The sequence below is a fragment of the Delphinapterus leucas genome, chromosome 6, assembly GCF_059928025.1.
Source record: "Delphinapterus leucas isolate spDelLeu-1000000601 "Yukka" chromosome 6, BTC_Dleu_Yukka2, whole genome shotgun sequence".
Classification (NCBI taxonomy): domain Eukaryota; kingdom Metazoa; phylum Chordata; class Mammalia; order Artiodactyla; family Monodontidae; genus Delphinapterus; species Delphinapterus leucas.
The window spans coordinates 113,620,211-113,636,063 of record NC_143134.1 but is presented as its reverse complement, the minus strand read 5'-3'; the positions used below and the strand labels follow the sequence as shown (position 1 = coordinate 113,636,063).

At 43.1% G+C, this 15,853-nt stretch overlaps 1 protein-coding gene across 8 annotated transcripts in view; it reads left to right on the top strand.

Moving 5' to 3' along the window:
- The window catches only part of DENND1A (DENN domain containing 1A), a 530,720-nt gene that overhangs the window by 246,141 nt on the left and 268,726 nt on the right, over nucleotides 1-15,853 (top strand). For all 8 annotated transcript variants that reach the window (XM_030761610.2, XM_089913732.1, XM_089913734.1 and 5 more), the window contains one exon: nucleotides 4,834-4,903. In XM_030761610.2, the coding sequence (XP_030617470.1) occupies nucleotides 4,834-4,903 (70 nt within the window). The remainder of the gene's footprint in view (nucleotides 1-4,833; nucleotides 4,904-15,853) is intronic.

The following is a 15,853-nucleotide window of genomic DNA, read 5'->3' as shown; positions in this document are numbered from 1 at the left end:
TCCATACTAGCTTTTCTGTGTCCCATTGGTATGCCCTAAGCATATGTAGAGCACTGCCTTTTTTCTAGCACAAGGTATTTCCCAGCCCTGGCCCTGGAATCAGACATTTCTTCCAGGAGCCCTGGTTCCTTCTAGTGGAGAATGGTACTTAGAAGCCAGGATTTGGGCATTAAGTGTGCTTATTATAATTGGGATGTCTGTGCCAGGCCCTTCAGTGGCTAGAGCTAGAGAATATATGTATCTGTATATGTATCTGTAATAATGTACATACATACATTTGTATTTCTTTTATCTCTCTCCATGATTTCACATAGTTACATCTAATTCCAGTTCAGTGTGGTAGGGTTCATTCTTATTTTCTCCATATTCATATTAGTAACTCTCTTCGCTAATAGTAATAAGCTTGGTTTTCATTATATATTTACTTACTTGATCAGTCTTGATCTATTCCCCTGTGTGTAACCAGTCTCCCTCTTTCGTAGCCCCCCTCCTCTGTGGCTGCCGTCCTCACCCCATTTGAACTCTGACATTGTAGGCAAGGCAGTCACTGCTGTCTCCTCCTGCCATAGACATCCTTCTCAGCTGCTTGAACTCTGCCTGGCCATCCTTCATGGAAGCCCTCCTGTCCACTTAGGCTCTGGCATCCCACACTGGACTGCCTTCCAGATGCTCTTTTTTAATCCTCTTGGGTTCTAATACTACTCTAGTCAACTTCTTTCTACTGACATAGATGCTTTCGTTACCCAGTGCCAGGCCTTTCCCCTACTTATACACCCTTCTTACCCCTTTTGAGTTCTGACACTCCAAGCCAGGCCACCTCCTGTGTAGACACCCTCCTTATCCTCCTGGAGCCCTGATTTTCCCTTACCAGGGAACCCTCCTCACCCCACTTGGCCTCCAAAACTCTGTGCCAGTTTGTTCCATCTGGGGGATATTGTCCTCTCCATGCTTGTGCTGTGACGTCCTGCTCACGACTACTCTTCTTGCAGGTGGTCACCTTTCTCAACTTGGTCCGCTTCTGCCACCATTGCACCCCATCTCTCTCTCTCTCTGTCTCTCTTTCTCTCTCTCTCTCACACACACACACACACACACACACACACACACACACACACACACCCCCCTCTACCTTGCTTGGGCTCATTTAATGGCTTTGAACTGAACTATTAGCAAGTGAAGTGGGAGAGCTTTTTAAAATTTGTAATGGTTTTCTATTTTAGTACTTAAGACACTGGAGTGGAATCCCATCATATACACACTATTCCAGGTCACTCGTACATGTGTGGGAATGATTATACTGAAAGTCCATTCAGTGGAGTGAGATTAGAAAAGCGAGTCATCTATCTATCCTCTGTTGGACTCAGTTCCTAAGTTCACCTGGAGGGTAAGCAGCTCACCAAGCTGACAGATTTGAACAGAGGCAGTTTTCATTCAATAGGTCCCCTATACTTGGGCCATCTGCTTTGTTTCTATACAAACCAAGTCTGCTGTACATTGGAGTCATCTTAAGGGAATTTTACAGGTGATTTTGACTGTGAGCCATTTGACTCTATGTGCAATCTCTGGGACCTGCCCCTGCACTTCACACAAAGGCTTGTGATAGCCCACGTTAGTGAGGTCATGTGTGTAGGAATACTTGAGTGCTGCCTGAGCTCTTCTCAAGTTTAAGAATTTATATTGCCTCACACAAAACAAAAGCCTCTTCATTTGACTGTCAGGTCAGGGAGTAAGGACAGACCCTGGGACAAAGTTACCTGACCTATGATTTGGCAAGAGAAGCTTGGATCAAGGCCGGTGCCTGGGAAGCAGACTTTTCCCATTTTGGCTTTTTCCCATCAAGGCTCTGCTGATTGGGTCATGATAATGCTCCTTTTGGTTTAATAATTTGATGCAAAAGCCTACGCTAAATAAAACGCTTGGGAAAGAGTTCCAACCCCCCACCTAAACTATTACTCCTTGTTGTATATGTCTTTTTCCCACGTAGGACCGTGGCCTTCTTGAGTGCAGGGACGCTTTGTGATTGGGATTTTTGGCCCCAGCCTTGGACTGAGCCCACCACGTATTGATGCTTTGCATTGCAAACTCGAGCAGTTGCATTAAGGTAGCAAGTGGAGCAGGCGCCGTCCTTTAGCCGTCCCGGGAGGAGCAGTGTAATGGAGTGTTTGTTTCCTGTCTCTGGATTGGGAAGTAGTGTTTACTCCATGCTGACAGACAAGTACAAAATGGAGTGGAGGGTCTCCATATCCTCACCTGCACCCTTGCAGGCAGCGTGAAGCTGTTGTGTCCGCACTAATGAAACAGTACAGGAAACGCCACTGGATAAAGTTCAGCTGTGAACCCTGGCCTCCCAACAGGGGAAAAGAGGGATCCTTTGAAGAAGACAGCTGGGTTTTGGTTTCAAGACCTTAACACTGCCATCACTAGATATTCATCTGTCAGTGCACAGGGGACAACATGTGGGGAACAGTTGTGTCCAGTCAGGCTGAAGGAAGAAAGAGATGGCTGATTTCCAGGGTAACTACAAAACCGCCCATGGCTGAGGGTTCTGCTTAGCGTAGCCAAAAAGAATCGATTTGGTGAGGTCGAGGCTGAGTGTGAGAACCTGGGCACAGTCTGCTGTGGGCTGGGTGGCCGTACCATGTCAACCTCCTGCATCCTCACAGCCTGGCAGGACGCGGAGGTGTGAGGTTGTGGGCCCAAACTATGTTGGTCAGTTGAACCTAGTGGCCAAAACTGCTTCCTATATACCACAGTCCTAAGTTATCAGAGAAGCCAGCCTGTCCCAAGTCACTTGATCAGGACTTCCTAAAATAACTTCAGGTTTTCTCTCATTTACTTGAAGCCATGGTTTCCTTACAAGAAAATATTTTCTCTTCTTGCTTCCCCTCGACCCCTTCCTGCTGGATTTAACTAGTGGTATTTTTTTCTTTCAGGGAAAGAAAAAAGATATTTGTAATCCTTGGTTGAATTTGTTTGCTACCAGTCCTCTAATCTGGGCAGGAGTTTTCTTCTGAGGGGATTTACTGTTCCTTCTATAATGGCTTTTAACTCAGCCGAGGTTTATTTAACAGAATAGGAAGGGAGAAACTTATCTCCTCCCTAATCCCTCTTGAATGTTTACATTACTTTGCCAAAGTAAATGCTGTGTAAAGTGGCAGCAGTCCTTTGCTCTGTAATAATCAATATGCAGCTGCCAGAGCTGATTGAAACATATTAACATAAGTGATAATACTGTCATAGAAGTGAAAAGTTAAGTTGCTTATCAGTATATTGTGATAAGCTACTTAAATTTTACAGTAGCATGTGCTGGCTTCAGACAGACATTAATGACAGAGAACTGTGCGCTTTATCTGTCCTCTCTATTGCCTCTCACTTCATTTATTACCCTCAACGGTACAGCTGGTAATCTGTCCAGGGCGCTGATTTCCCTCTGCTTGGCAGGATGGAGTCAGTGCTCCACTCTATCAGTAACGGATACTGTTAGCGCATCAGGGCAGATGTGAGCAGGTCGGCAGGCGCTTGGTATGACGCTCTTCCCACATGAGTATTTGATATTGCTTTGGAAAAGTTTCTTATGGAGAACAAAGCCATTTAAATTTTAAGTGAAAAAACTTCTTGGGAGTAGGGGTATGTTTCAACAATAATTCTATAGCAACAATGCGCCTTCGTTGTTAGCCTTTGGTTTTGTTTGTTCTATCAACACTGAGCACTGAGGGTCTGCTAGGCTCCATGCTTGGTCCTAGGAAGACAAAGTAAAGAAAGATGTGATCCTTCCTCTTCGTCATGCTCAGTCTGCTGGGAAGACAGACACGCCATTGAGGGCCACATGGTGTGTGGACTGTTCTAACAGGAGTTTGCACGTGACAGGGCAGCACAGAAAAAAGGGAATTGGGGCATGAGAGGTGGGGATGGGGAGGGGGTGGGGAACTGTTAGGAGGATGAATAGAAATCAGCTAGACTAGATCATGAAGGTCAGAGGGAGAAAAGTGCCGAGTGTATGCAGTGCAAGCTCTGGCAGGCTTGAGGATGCCTGGACATTCCTCGGAGCGTGGCTGCAGTGAGAGGAGTACGTATGTGGGGCTGCAGGGCGAGGACAGCCGGAGACACAGTCAAGGACCTGACAGAGGAGCCTTGAACACTGTCCTAAGAAGTCCCGTAGTGATGGGGCACCACTGCAGGAATTTAATCCAATGTGCCGCTTAGATTCGCGCTTTAGAAAGACCATTCTATGAGCCACACAGAGGGTGGAGTAAGGTCAGGACCAGGCTGTCATCAGAGTTAAGGGACATGATGGTCAGAACCCGGTGGAGGGCAGGGTGGGGTGCAGAGTTAGAGCTCTTTCTGCAGTAAGTACAGGGAAGGGTGCATTGTAATAGAAGGTTTAATGAGTGGTTACAGGCTCATGGGGCCTTTGGGACACCTTGCACATGGCAGCAGTGGAAGTGCTGTATGTGTGTGTGGCTGTGTGTATCCAATGATGAGAAACTTGAACAGACGCTTTCCTGGAAGGGGTGGGTGTGGGGCCTGGGGGGCTATTCAGAGATGGTTCCTGATTGCAGAGTCTGCTTTGAATTTCTTCTCTGTGAACCTGTTCTAGCTCTGAGGCATGGGAATAATTTATAATGGACATTTAATCTCCTGCCTTACACAGGCAATTTTTTAAAATCTCAGAAATAATTAACATTTTACCAGTCTGCGTTTCCAGCACAGCCTACGGCAGGAAGGCTCTTCACGATGTAGAGAGAAACCAAAATGTACCATCTTCAATTAGCTCCTGGTTAAAGTTTTTGACCTGCGTACTAATGTTCCATGTGTTTCCTCTTCTTCCCCCAGCTATCTCCCCTGGTTCGAAGTATTTTATAAGCTGCTTAACATCTTGGCAGATTACAGGACAAAAGGACAGGTATTTGCCTTTTATTTTATTCTTTTTAACAACTAAACTTTAACTTTCATGCCTTGTATTTCACTAAAACATTTACTAAAAAAGTAATGCATTCCCGTTACAGAAAATTTGGGAAATTCAGAAAGCAGTAGGAAGGAAGAGAAAAATCACTCCTAATACGTGTCCCTCCCCCGCCCCCTCCCCCCCACCAAATAAATATTGCTAGCATTTTGGGATGTTTTCTTCCTTTACTTTTTGAATTAAATAAGCAATAAATAGACCCTTCGCATTCGGAGTTAATAGTCACCATCTTACATTCCCAAGCAGCTCCACAAGTTCATCGTATGTATTAAATAATAATTTTGCTGAGGCACAAATTTGAATTGCTGGAATTTGTGAGTAAAACACTTAACTGGCAAGTGACCTAACCAGCTGTCCCACTTCCCATTTCAGTAGGGCTTTCTTGTGCTTTTACAGTAATTTTTTTAAGGGTCTGAAAATCACTTTAAAAGTTCAGCTCTACCTCACTGTACTTTTGGAAGAAATGGTATGTTGAAGTACCCTCCATGGGCGTCAAGGGGCAACTGGATCTGTATTTAGACTTTTGACACCCACAGTTTTTAGGTACCATAATAATAGAAGCATTTCCCCCATGCTAATAAAAACGCTGTAAATCTTTTTCACAGCTGCATACCATGTACCTTGGTTTACTGAGACATTTCCTATTACTGGAAATTTTCATTATTTGGGATTTTTTTTCACTATTATAAGTATAGCTATTAGCATCTTTGAGCATAAAACATTTTCTTCATTTTGGAATGTTTCCTTAAGAAGAGAATCTCAGATGGGCCATTTTAAGGTTAGTGGACATAAACATTTGCCAAACTGCTTTCCAAAAGAATTGTACTGTTTTCTTAAAAGACAGATACCCTTAACTGGCAATGTACAAGAGTGCCCAGGTCACCATACTCTCACCAGTATCATTTGTTGAATTCATTGTGTTCTTGACAAGTGAACAGTTCTCATTGTTTTAATTGCATTTCTTTGATTATTAGTAAGTTGAATATTTGTCCATATATCTAACTTCTTATATTTTCCTTTTTTGTAAATGGCCTAAGATTTTTAATTAAAGAGATATATTATTATTAACTGTTAGAGAATTTTTTTCATCATATTTTCTACAGAACATTAGTTCTAAGAAATGCTCCACTCAAAAAGGGTTACCAGGGCTTCCCTGGTGGCACAGTGGTTGAGAGTCCGCCTGCCAATGTAAGGGACACAGGTTCGTGCCCCGGTCCAGGAAGATCCCACGTGCCGCAGAGCGGCTGGGCCCGTGAGCCATGGCCGCTGAGCCTGCGTGTCCGGAGCCTGTGCTCCGCAATGGGAGAGGCCACAACAGTGAGAGGCCTGCGTACCACACACAAAAAAAAGGTTACTATAGTTGAGTGATATTGGGTCAGGGAAAGGGAAAGCTGTGTCTCATCTTTGTCTCCTTAAGATTCATGTAATATAGGCTCTGAAAAGTCCTACAGTGGAGAAATCTGTGTCACCCAAATATTCCCAACTTATTTGGCCCCATATGCTTTTAATTCCATGACAAGTATTAACATTCTGAGATGCCAGTGTTTCCTGGAACACACTTTGGGAAATGCTAATTTTGGAGAAAAGGTGGAAATTGTGTGAATAATGGATAAATCTTTAAGTTAGATTGACTTACTGGCAAATGTATTCCAGAGACCACAGTAAATGTGAGGAATAACTAATAGAAATGGCTCCCTAGATCACTACACTCACTCTGAAAGGATGCTTAGATATCAGGGAATTCTGTCCTAAAAGAAGTGATGTACTCTTTGATGAATGAGTTAAGAGGCCACCTTGGGTCTGTCCATTGATTGCTGATTCACAGTTCACTTTTGTCAAACATTCAGTTTTTCATTCAAAATTAAAAGAGGTCTTTAGTAAATAAAATTATATAGCATGTAGGCTCTTAACAGTCTTAGAATTGGAAGTTAACTCACATTTTTTTTCTCCCATATATAAGCTCCAGTCAGTTAAAAAAAAAAACAGACTTACTAGACTTTGGAAAACATGTCTTGGGGTACAGGAAAGATTGGGTAGGTACAAACTATGCATAGGAGAGATAGGATTATTACCCTGTAAAATTGGTGTATCCATCCTCTGTGCTGTTGCCCCAGATGAGGACCCTGCCTGTTGGAGTGTTAAAGACTGAGATTAGTGATGTGTTTTAGTGAAGTCTGTTTCCCTTATACAAAGGACTCTTTTTATTAAATTTCTTCTGGTTAAAGGAATTATGACACACATGATAGGTAGTCTGCCTACAACTGGCTTAATTGTTTGCAAGGTGTGGGTTATCAGATTAGAACATGAGGAAAGAGCTTTCATTAAAAAAAACAGAATCCCTTCCCCAAGTCCAGAAGTCATTGGGAAAGTTGGGCAGGGTAGGTAGGCTTCAGCTGGAGGCGTGGGGAGTGACCATGATGGCTCAGCATGGAGTGCCTGAGCCTAAGCTACATTATGAGAGTGTCTGTTTAATTCACTGACACACAGGGTTATCAGGCCCTGAGTAGGGCAATGATGGCATCCCTGTGGAAGGGATGGCAGAGGGTGAGGAGGGCATCTAAGCCAGAGAGCAACCTGGCTGAGGGTGTTGGAGGCTGAGGAGTGAGGCATTTATTTTTGTGGAACAGTGGTGTCAGTGGCTTGGCATCATCTGGGCACCAGATATCAGAACTTCAATGGGATCTAGATGAGCCACGTGGGAAAGAGGACAGCAGCAGTGGCCCAGCACTAGGGTGTTGGAGCCTGGGGTGAGGAGGGCATTTTTTATTGGTGGGAGGTCTGAGGGAGGGAGGCAGACATTGGTGGCCTAGCATTGCATGTCAATGTTCGAGCAGGGCAAGGAGGGCATCTAGATGGAGAGGGAGGTAGGGGCAATGAAAAAAGATTGCTTACATACAAGCAAGTAAATATATTAAGAAAACAGGGGCAGGATTTTTCACTTTTGTTAGATTATTGTTACAAATATGTGAAGGGAGGAAACTAGAATGATTCCCATGTTGGATTAGAATTAGAGCCATGGGTATGAACCCATGGCTTTCAACATATGTGATATAGAAAACGGAGATGTAACTGTGTATTGTAGGTCTGTGTGTGTGTGTGTGTGTGTGTGTGTGTGTGTGTGTGATATATTCCCTGTCTCTATCCACGGAAAGGGTCTGGGGTCAACTATACACAAGTAGCAATGAGCACACCAAAGTGCCCAAATCTTGGTTTCTAAATTCATTTCCTACTAAAAGGAGCCAGGACTCCCTGAAGAAATGTCTAGTTCCAGAGCTGAGGCAGGGAAAAGTATGAGTCTGTAATATCTTTCTGTGCCAAAAGTAATGTAGTGCTCAAAACATGATGGAGAGAGGGGAGGAATCAAGATAGCGCAAGAGGAGGACGTAGATTCACCTCTCCTCATAAGGACATCAAGAATACATCTACAGATGGAGCAGTTCTCACAGAGCACCTGCTAAACACTAGTGGAAGACTTCGGACACCTAAAAGGACCAGAAAAATCCCCACACAACCGGGTAGGACCAAAGAAAGAAAAAAAGAAAAGAGGAAACAGAAAGGGACCAGCACCCCTGGTGGGGAGCTGAAGGTGAGGAGAGGTTCCTGCACTCAGAGAAACTCCCTCAGGGAGGTAAATCAGCTGGGACAGAGAAGGAGCTTCAGGGCATCGGAGGGGAATGCAGCAACCGGTCTGTGGAAGGCAGGAGAGAGTAAGATGTGCGTGCGTGGTCTGTGCTGCGGCCCTGCGCACCCCAGCCTGAGTCGTGTGTCTCCTGGTATGGAGGGTGCTGGGTGCTGGAAGGTGGGGTTTGGAGAGCGGACCCACGGAGGGATCAGCTGTTGTCTGTGAAGAGACAGCCTGAAGGGACGGGAGTAAGGAACTCCACAACCGGGCAAGTTCGCGGAAGCCCAGGCCACCGTAGAAGCAAGGCGCCATTGTTGAGTGGTGCACAAGGGGCGGGGCGGCCAGGGCAACCCCCTTCCCCACCCATCGGCCCCTGCCTCCACGGGCACTGGGAGGGTCACCCATCTGAGCAGGATTGCCCTTCCTTCAAGCCAAGGTCACCTCTGCTTGCGCAGGCTCCGGGATCCTGAGCGCTGCCCCCACCAAAGCCTCCTCGGGAATCAGCCCTGGGCGCCCCAGCCTGAGACAGGAATCGGCCAAGGCAGGCAGGGGCTGAGTGCTAAAGCGTGGGGTTAGGAGAGCGGACCCAGGGTGAGAACGGCTATTGGCTGCGTGGAGACAGGCGGAAGGGACTGGAGTGAGGAGCTCAGCTGTGCGGAGACAACCTGAGGGGATGGCAGTGAGGGGCTCCGCGGCCAGGAGCACTTCTGGAGGAAGAGTGGGCTGCCTTGGAAGCGAGGCGCCATTGTTGAGTGGCACACAATGGGCGGCGCCGCCATCTTCGGACTCTCTCCCCACACGGCAGCCCCTGCCTCTGCAGAAACTGGGAGGGACTCCCACCGGAGCAAGCACGCCCCAGTCTGTTGCAACTTCCTGCCAGTCCCGCCCCTGCAGGCACTAGAAGAGGATCCCATTGGAGGAAGCGCATGCATCCCACTTGTGGCCGCCTTATCCCTCCGCGGCCTGAGCCAAGCAATTGTGCCTCAGTCAGCTGCCGCTTTTTCCCCCTCTCACCTGGGCGAGGACCAGATGACTGAGGGTAGCCCACATGCAGAGCCACAGGTGGGACCAAAACCAAAGCTGACTCCCAGGGGCTGTGCAACGAAGGCAGAGAAACAGAAATCTCTCTCTGCAAGTGCACAAGCTGCAGATTAAATCCCCGCGATCGGCTTGGTATACCCTGCGTCTGTGGAATATCTGAAGGGACAACGAGTGCTCCCACAGCTAAGACTGGTCCAGCTTTAGCAGCTGTGGACTTTGGGGGCAAGTACACGCGGGAGTTGGACCAGGTCAGAGTCTCAGCTGCCCCCACTGTGCCCAAAGCGGGCCCAGAGACCTGCCTAAAGGTATTGGAGGGCCTCCTGTAGAGGCGCGGGGTACTGTGGCTCACTGTGGGGGCAAAGACACCGGGGAGGCCCCAGGAAAATACGTGGTTTTGGTTTCATTTTGTTCTGTTATTTTATTTATTTTTATCTTTTTAACATCTTTATTGGAGTATAAATGCTTTACAGTGGTGTGTTAGTTTCTGCTTTATAACAAAGTGTATCAGCTATACTTATACATATATCCCCATATCACCTCCCTCTTGCGTCTCCCTCCCACCCTGCCTATCCCACACCTCTAGGTGGTCGCAAAGCACCGAGCTGATCTCCCTGTGCTATGCGGCTGCTTCCCACTAGCTATCTATTTTACATTTGGTAGTGTATATATGTCCATGCCACTCTCTCACTTTGTCCCAGCTTACCCTTCCCCCTGCCCGTGTCCTCAAGTCCATTCTCTAGTAGGTCTGCGTCTTTATTCTTGTCCTGCCCCTAGATTAGTCAGAACCTTTTTTTTTTTTTTAGATTCCATTTATATGTGTTAGCATACGGTATTTGTTTTTCTCTTTTTGACTTACTTCACTCTGTATGACAGACACTAGGTCCATCCACCTCACTACAGATAACTCAATTTTGTTTCTTTTTATGGCTGAGTAATATTCCATTGTATATATGTGCCAAATCCATTCATCTGTCGGTGGACAGTTAGGTTGCTTCCATGTCCTGGCTATTGTAAATAGAGCTGCAATGAACATTTTGGTACATGACTCTTTTTGAATTATGGTTTTCTCAGGGTATATGCTCAGTAGTGGGATTGATGGGTCATATGGTAGTTCTATTTTTAGTTTTTTAAGGAACCTCCATATTGTTCTCCATAGTGGCAGTATCAATGTACATTCCCACCAACAGTGCAGGAGGGTTCCCTTTTCTCCACACCCTCTCCAGCATTTATTGTTTGTAGATTTTTTGATGATGGCCATTCTGACTGGTGTGAGGTGATACCTCATTGTAGTTTTGATTTGCATTTCTCTAATGATTAATGATGTTGAGCATCCTTTCATGTGTTTGTTGGCAATCTGTATATCTTCTTTGGAAAAATGTCTATTTAGGTCTTCTGCCCATTTTTGGATTGGGTTGTTTGTTTTTTTTGATATTGAGCTGCATGAGCTGCTTGTAAATTTGGAGATTAGTCCTTTGTCAGTTGCTTCATTTGCAAATATTTTCTCCCATTCTGAGGGCTGTCTTTTCGTCTTGTTTATGGTTTCGTGTGCTGTGCAAAAAGCTTTTAAGTTTCATTAGGTCCCATTTGTTTATTTTTGTTTTTATTTCCATTTCTCTAGGAGGTGGGTCAAAAAGGTTCTTGCTGTGATTTATGTCATAGCATGTTCTGCCTATGTTTTCCTCCAAGAGTTTTATAGTGTCTGGCTTTACATTTAGGTCTTTAATCCATTTTGAGTTTATCTTTGTGTATGGTGTTAGGGAGTGTTCTAATTTCATTCTTTTACATGTAGCTGTCCAGTTTTCCCAGCACCACTTACTGAAGAGGCTGTCTTTTCTCCATTGTATATTTTTGCCTCCTTTATCAAAAATAAGGTGACCATATGTGCGTGGGTTTATTTCTGGGCTTTCTATCCTGTTCCATTGATCTATATTTCTGTTTTTGTGCCAGTACAATACTGTCTTGATTACTGTAGCTTTGTAGTATAGTCTGAAGTCAGGGAGCCTGATTCCTCCAGCTCCATTTTTCTTTCTCAAGACTGCTTTGGCTATTCGGGGGCTTTTGTGTTTCCATACAAATTGTGAAATTTTTTGTTCTAGTTCTGTGAAAAATGCCATTGGTAGTTTGATAGGGATTGCATTGAATCTGTAGATTGCTTTGGGTAGTAGAGTCATTTTCACAATGTTGATTCTTGCAATCCAAGAACATGGTATATCTCTCCATCTGTTTGTATTATCTTTAATTTCTTTCATTAGTGTCTTACAGTTTTCTGCATACAGGTCTTTTGTCTCCTTAGGTAGGTTTATTCCTGGTATTTTATTCTTTTTGTTGCAGTGGTAAATAGAATTGTTGCCTTAATTTCTCTTTCAGATTTTTCATCATTAGTGTATAGGAATGCCAGAGATTTCTGTGCATCAATTTTGTATCCTGTTACTTTACCAAATTCATTGATTAGCTCTAGTAGTTTTCTGGTGGCATCTTTAGGATTCTCTATGTATAGTATCATGTCATCTGCAAACAGTGATAGCTTTACCTTCTTTTCCAATTTGGATTCCTTTTATTTCTTTTTCTTCTCTGATTGCTGTGGCTAAAACTTCCAAAACTATGTTGAATAATAGTGGTGAGAGTGGACAACCTTGTCCTGTTTCTGAGGAAATGGTTTCAGTTTTTCACCATTGAGAATGATGTTGGCTGTGGGTTTGTCATATATGGCCTTTATTATGTTGAGGCGAGTTCCCTCTGTGCCTACTTTCTGGAGGGTTTTTATCATAAATTGGTGTTGAATTTTGTCGAAAGCTTTTTCTGCATCTATTGGGATGATCATATGGTTTTTCTTTCAATTTGTTAATATGGTTTATCACATTGATTGATTTGCATATATTGAAGAATCCTTTCATTCCTGGGATAAACTCCACTTGATCACGGTATATGATCCTTTTAATGTGCCCTTGGATTCTGTTTGCTAGTATTTTGTTGAGGATTTTTGCATCTATGTTCATCAGTGATATTGGCCTGTAGTTTTCTTTCTTTGTGACATCTTTGCCTGGTTTTGGTATCAGGGTGATGGTGGCCTCGTAGAATGAGTTTGGGAGTGTTCCTCCCTCTACTATATTTTGCAAGAGTTTGAGAAGAATGGGTGTTAGCTCTTTTCTAAAGGTTTGATAGAATTCGCCTGTGAAGCCATCTGGTCCTGGGCTTTTGTTTGTTGGAAGATTTTTAATCACAGTCTCAATTTCAGTGCTTGTGATTGGTCTGTTCACATTTTCTATTTCTTACTGGTTCAGTCTCAGAAGGTTGTGCTTTTCTAAGAATTTGTCCATTTCTTCCACGTTCTCCATATAGTTACGTGTAGTAATCTCTCATGATCCTTTGTATTTCTGCAGTATCAGTTGTTACTTTTCCTTCTTCATTTCTAATTCTATTGATTTGAGTCTTCTCCCTTTTTTTCTTGATGAGCCTGGCTAATGGTTTATCAATTTTGTTTATCTTCTCAAAGAACCATCTTTTAGTTTTATTGATCTTTGCTATTGTTTCCTTCATTTCTTTTTCATTTATTTCTGATCTGATCTTTATGATCTCTTTCCTTCTACTAACTTTGGGGTTTTTTCTTCTTTCTCTAATTGCTTTAGGTTTAAGGTTAGGTTGTTTATTTGAGAGGTTTCTTGTTTCTTGAGGTAGGATTATATTGCTATAAACTTCCCTCTTAGAACTGCTTTTGCTGCATCCCATAGGTTTTGGGTCATCATGTTTCCACTGTCATTTGTTTCTAGGTATTTTTTGATTTCCTCTTTGATTTCTTCAGTGATCTCTTGGTTATTTAGTAGTGTATTGTTTAGCCTCCATGTGTTTGTATTTTTTACAGATTCCTTTTTTCCTGTAGTTGATGTCTACTCTCATAGCATTGTGGTCGGAAAAGATACTTGATACGGTTTCAATTTTCTTAAATTTACCAAGGCTTGATTTGTGACCCAAGATATGATCTATACTGGAGAATGTTCCATGAGCACTTGAGAAGAAAGTGTATTCTGTTGCTTTTGGACGGAATGTCCTATAAATATCAGTTAAGTCCATCTTGTTTAATGCATCATTTAAAGCTTGTGTTTCCTTATTTATTTTCATTTTGCATGATCTGTCCATTGGTGAAAGTGGGGTGTTAAAGTCCCCTACAATGATTGTGTTACTATCAATTTCCCCTTTTATGGCTGTTAGCATTTGCCTTATGTATTGAGGTGCTCCTATGTTCGGTGCATAAATATTTACAATTGTTATATTTTCTTCTTGGATTGATCCCTTGATCAATATGTAGTGTCCTTCTTTGTCTCTTGTGATAGTCTTTATTTTAAAACCTATATTGTCTGATATGAGAATTGCTACTCCAGCTTTCTTTTGATTTTCATGTGCATGGAATATCTTTTTCCATCCCCTCACTTTCAGTCTGTGTGTGTCCCTAGGTCTGCAGTGGGTCTCTTGTAGACAGCATATATACGGGTCTTGTTTTTGATCCATTCAGCCAGTCTGTGGCTCTTGGTTGGAGCGTTTAATCCATTCACATTTAAGGTAGTTATCGATATGTATGTTCCTATTACCATTTTCTTAATTGTTTTGGGTTTGTTATTGTAGGTCATTTCCTCCTCTTGTGTTTCCTGCCTAGAGAAGTTCCTTTAGCATTTGATGTAAAGCTGGTTTGGTAGTGCTGAATTCTCTTAGCCTTTGCTTGTCTGTAAAGGTTTTGATTTATCCGTTGAATATGAATGAGATCCTTGCTGGGTAGAGTCATCTTGGTTGTAGGTTTTTCCCTTTCGTCACTTTAAATATGTCCTGCTACTCCCTTCTGGCTTGCAGAGTTTCCTCTGAAAGATCAGCTTTTAACCTTATGGGGATTCCCTTGTATGTTACTTGTTGTTTTTCCCTTGCTACTTTTAATATTTTTTCTTTGAATTTAATTTTTGATAGTTTGATTAATATCTGTTTTGGTCTGTTTCTCCTTGGATTTATCCTGTATGGGACGCTACACTTCCTGGACTTGACTGACTATTTCCTTTCCCATATTAGGGAAGTTTTGAACTATAATCTGTTGAAATATTTTCTCAGTCCCTTTCTTTTTCTCTTCTTCTTCTGGGACCCTTATAATTTGAATGTTGGTGCATTTAATATTGTCCTAGAGGTCTCTGAGATTGTCCTCAATTCTTTTCATTGTTTTTTCTTTATTCTGCTCTGCAGTACTTATTTCCACTATTTTATCTTCCAGGTCACTTATCCGTTCTGACTCAGTTATTCTGCTATTGATTCCTTCTAGAGAATTTTAAATTTCATTTATTATGTTATTCATCATTGTTTGTTTGCTCTTTAGTTCTTCTAGGTCCTTGTTAAACGTTTCGTCTATTTTCTCCATTCTGTTTCCAAGATTTTGGAGCATTTTTACTATCATTACTCTAAATTCTTTTTCAGGTAGACTGCCTATTTCCTCTTCATTTCTTTGGTCTGGGTTTTTACCTTGCTCCTTCATCTGCTGTGTGTTTCTCTGTCTTCTCATTTTGCTTAACTTACTGTGTTTGGGGTCTCCTTTTAGCAGGCTGCAGGTTCATAGTTCCTGTTGTTTTTGGTGTCTGCCCCCAGTGGCTAAGGTTGGTTCAGTGGGTTGTGTAGGCTTCCTGGTGGAGGGGACTGGTGCCTGTGTTCTGGTGGATGAGGCTGGATCTTGTCTTTTTGGTGGGCAGGACCGTGTCCGGTGGTGTGTTCTGGGGGTGTCTGTGACCTTATTATGATTTTAGGCAGTCTCTCTGCTAATAGGTGGGGTTGTGTTCCTGTCTTGCTAGTTGTTTGGCATAGGGTGTCCAGCACTGTAGCTTGCTGGTTTTTGAGTGGAGCTGGGTCTTAGCGTTGAGATGGAGATCTCTGGGAGAGCTTTCGCCATTTGATATTATGTGGAGCCGGGAGGTCTCTGGTGGACCAGTGTCCTGAACTCGGCTCTCCCAGCTCAGAGGCACAGGCCTGACACCTGGCTGGAGCACCAAGACCCTGTCAGCCACATGGCTCTGAAGAAAAGGGAGAAAGAAAGAAAGAAAAAATTAAAATAAAATTATTAAAATTAAAAAAATTATTAAAAAGTAATAAATTAAGAAGTAATAAAAAAGAAAAGAGAAAACAGAAAGAAGAGAGCAACCAAATCAAAAAGTAAATCCACCAATGATAACAAGCGCTAAAAACTATACTAAAAAAAAACAGAAAAA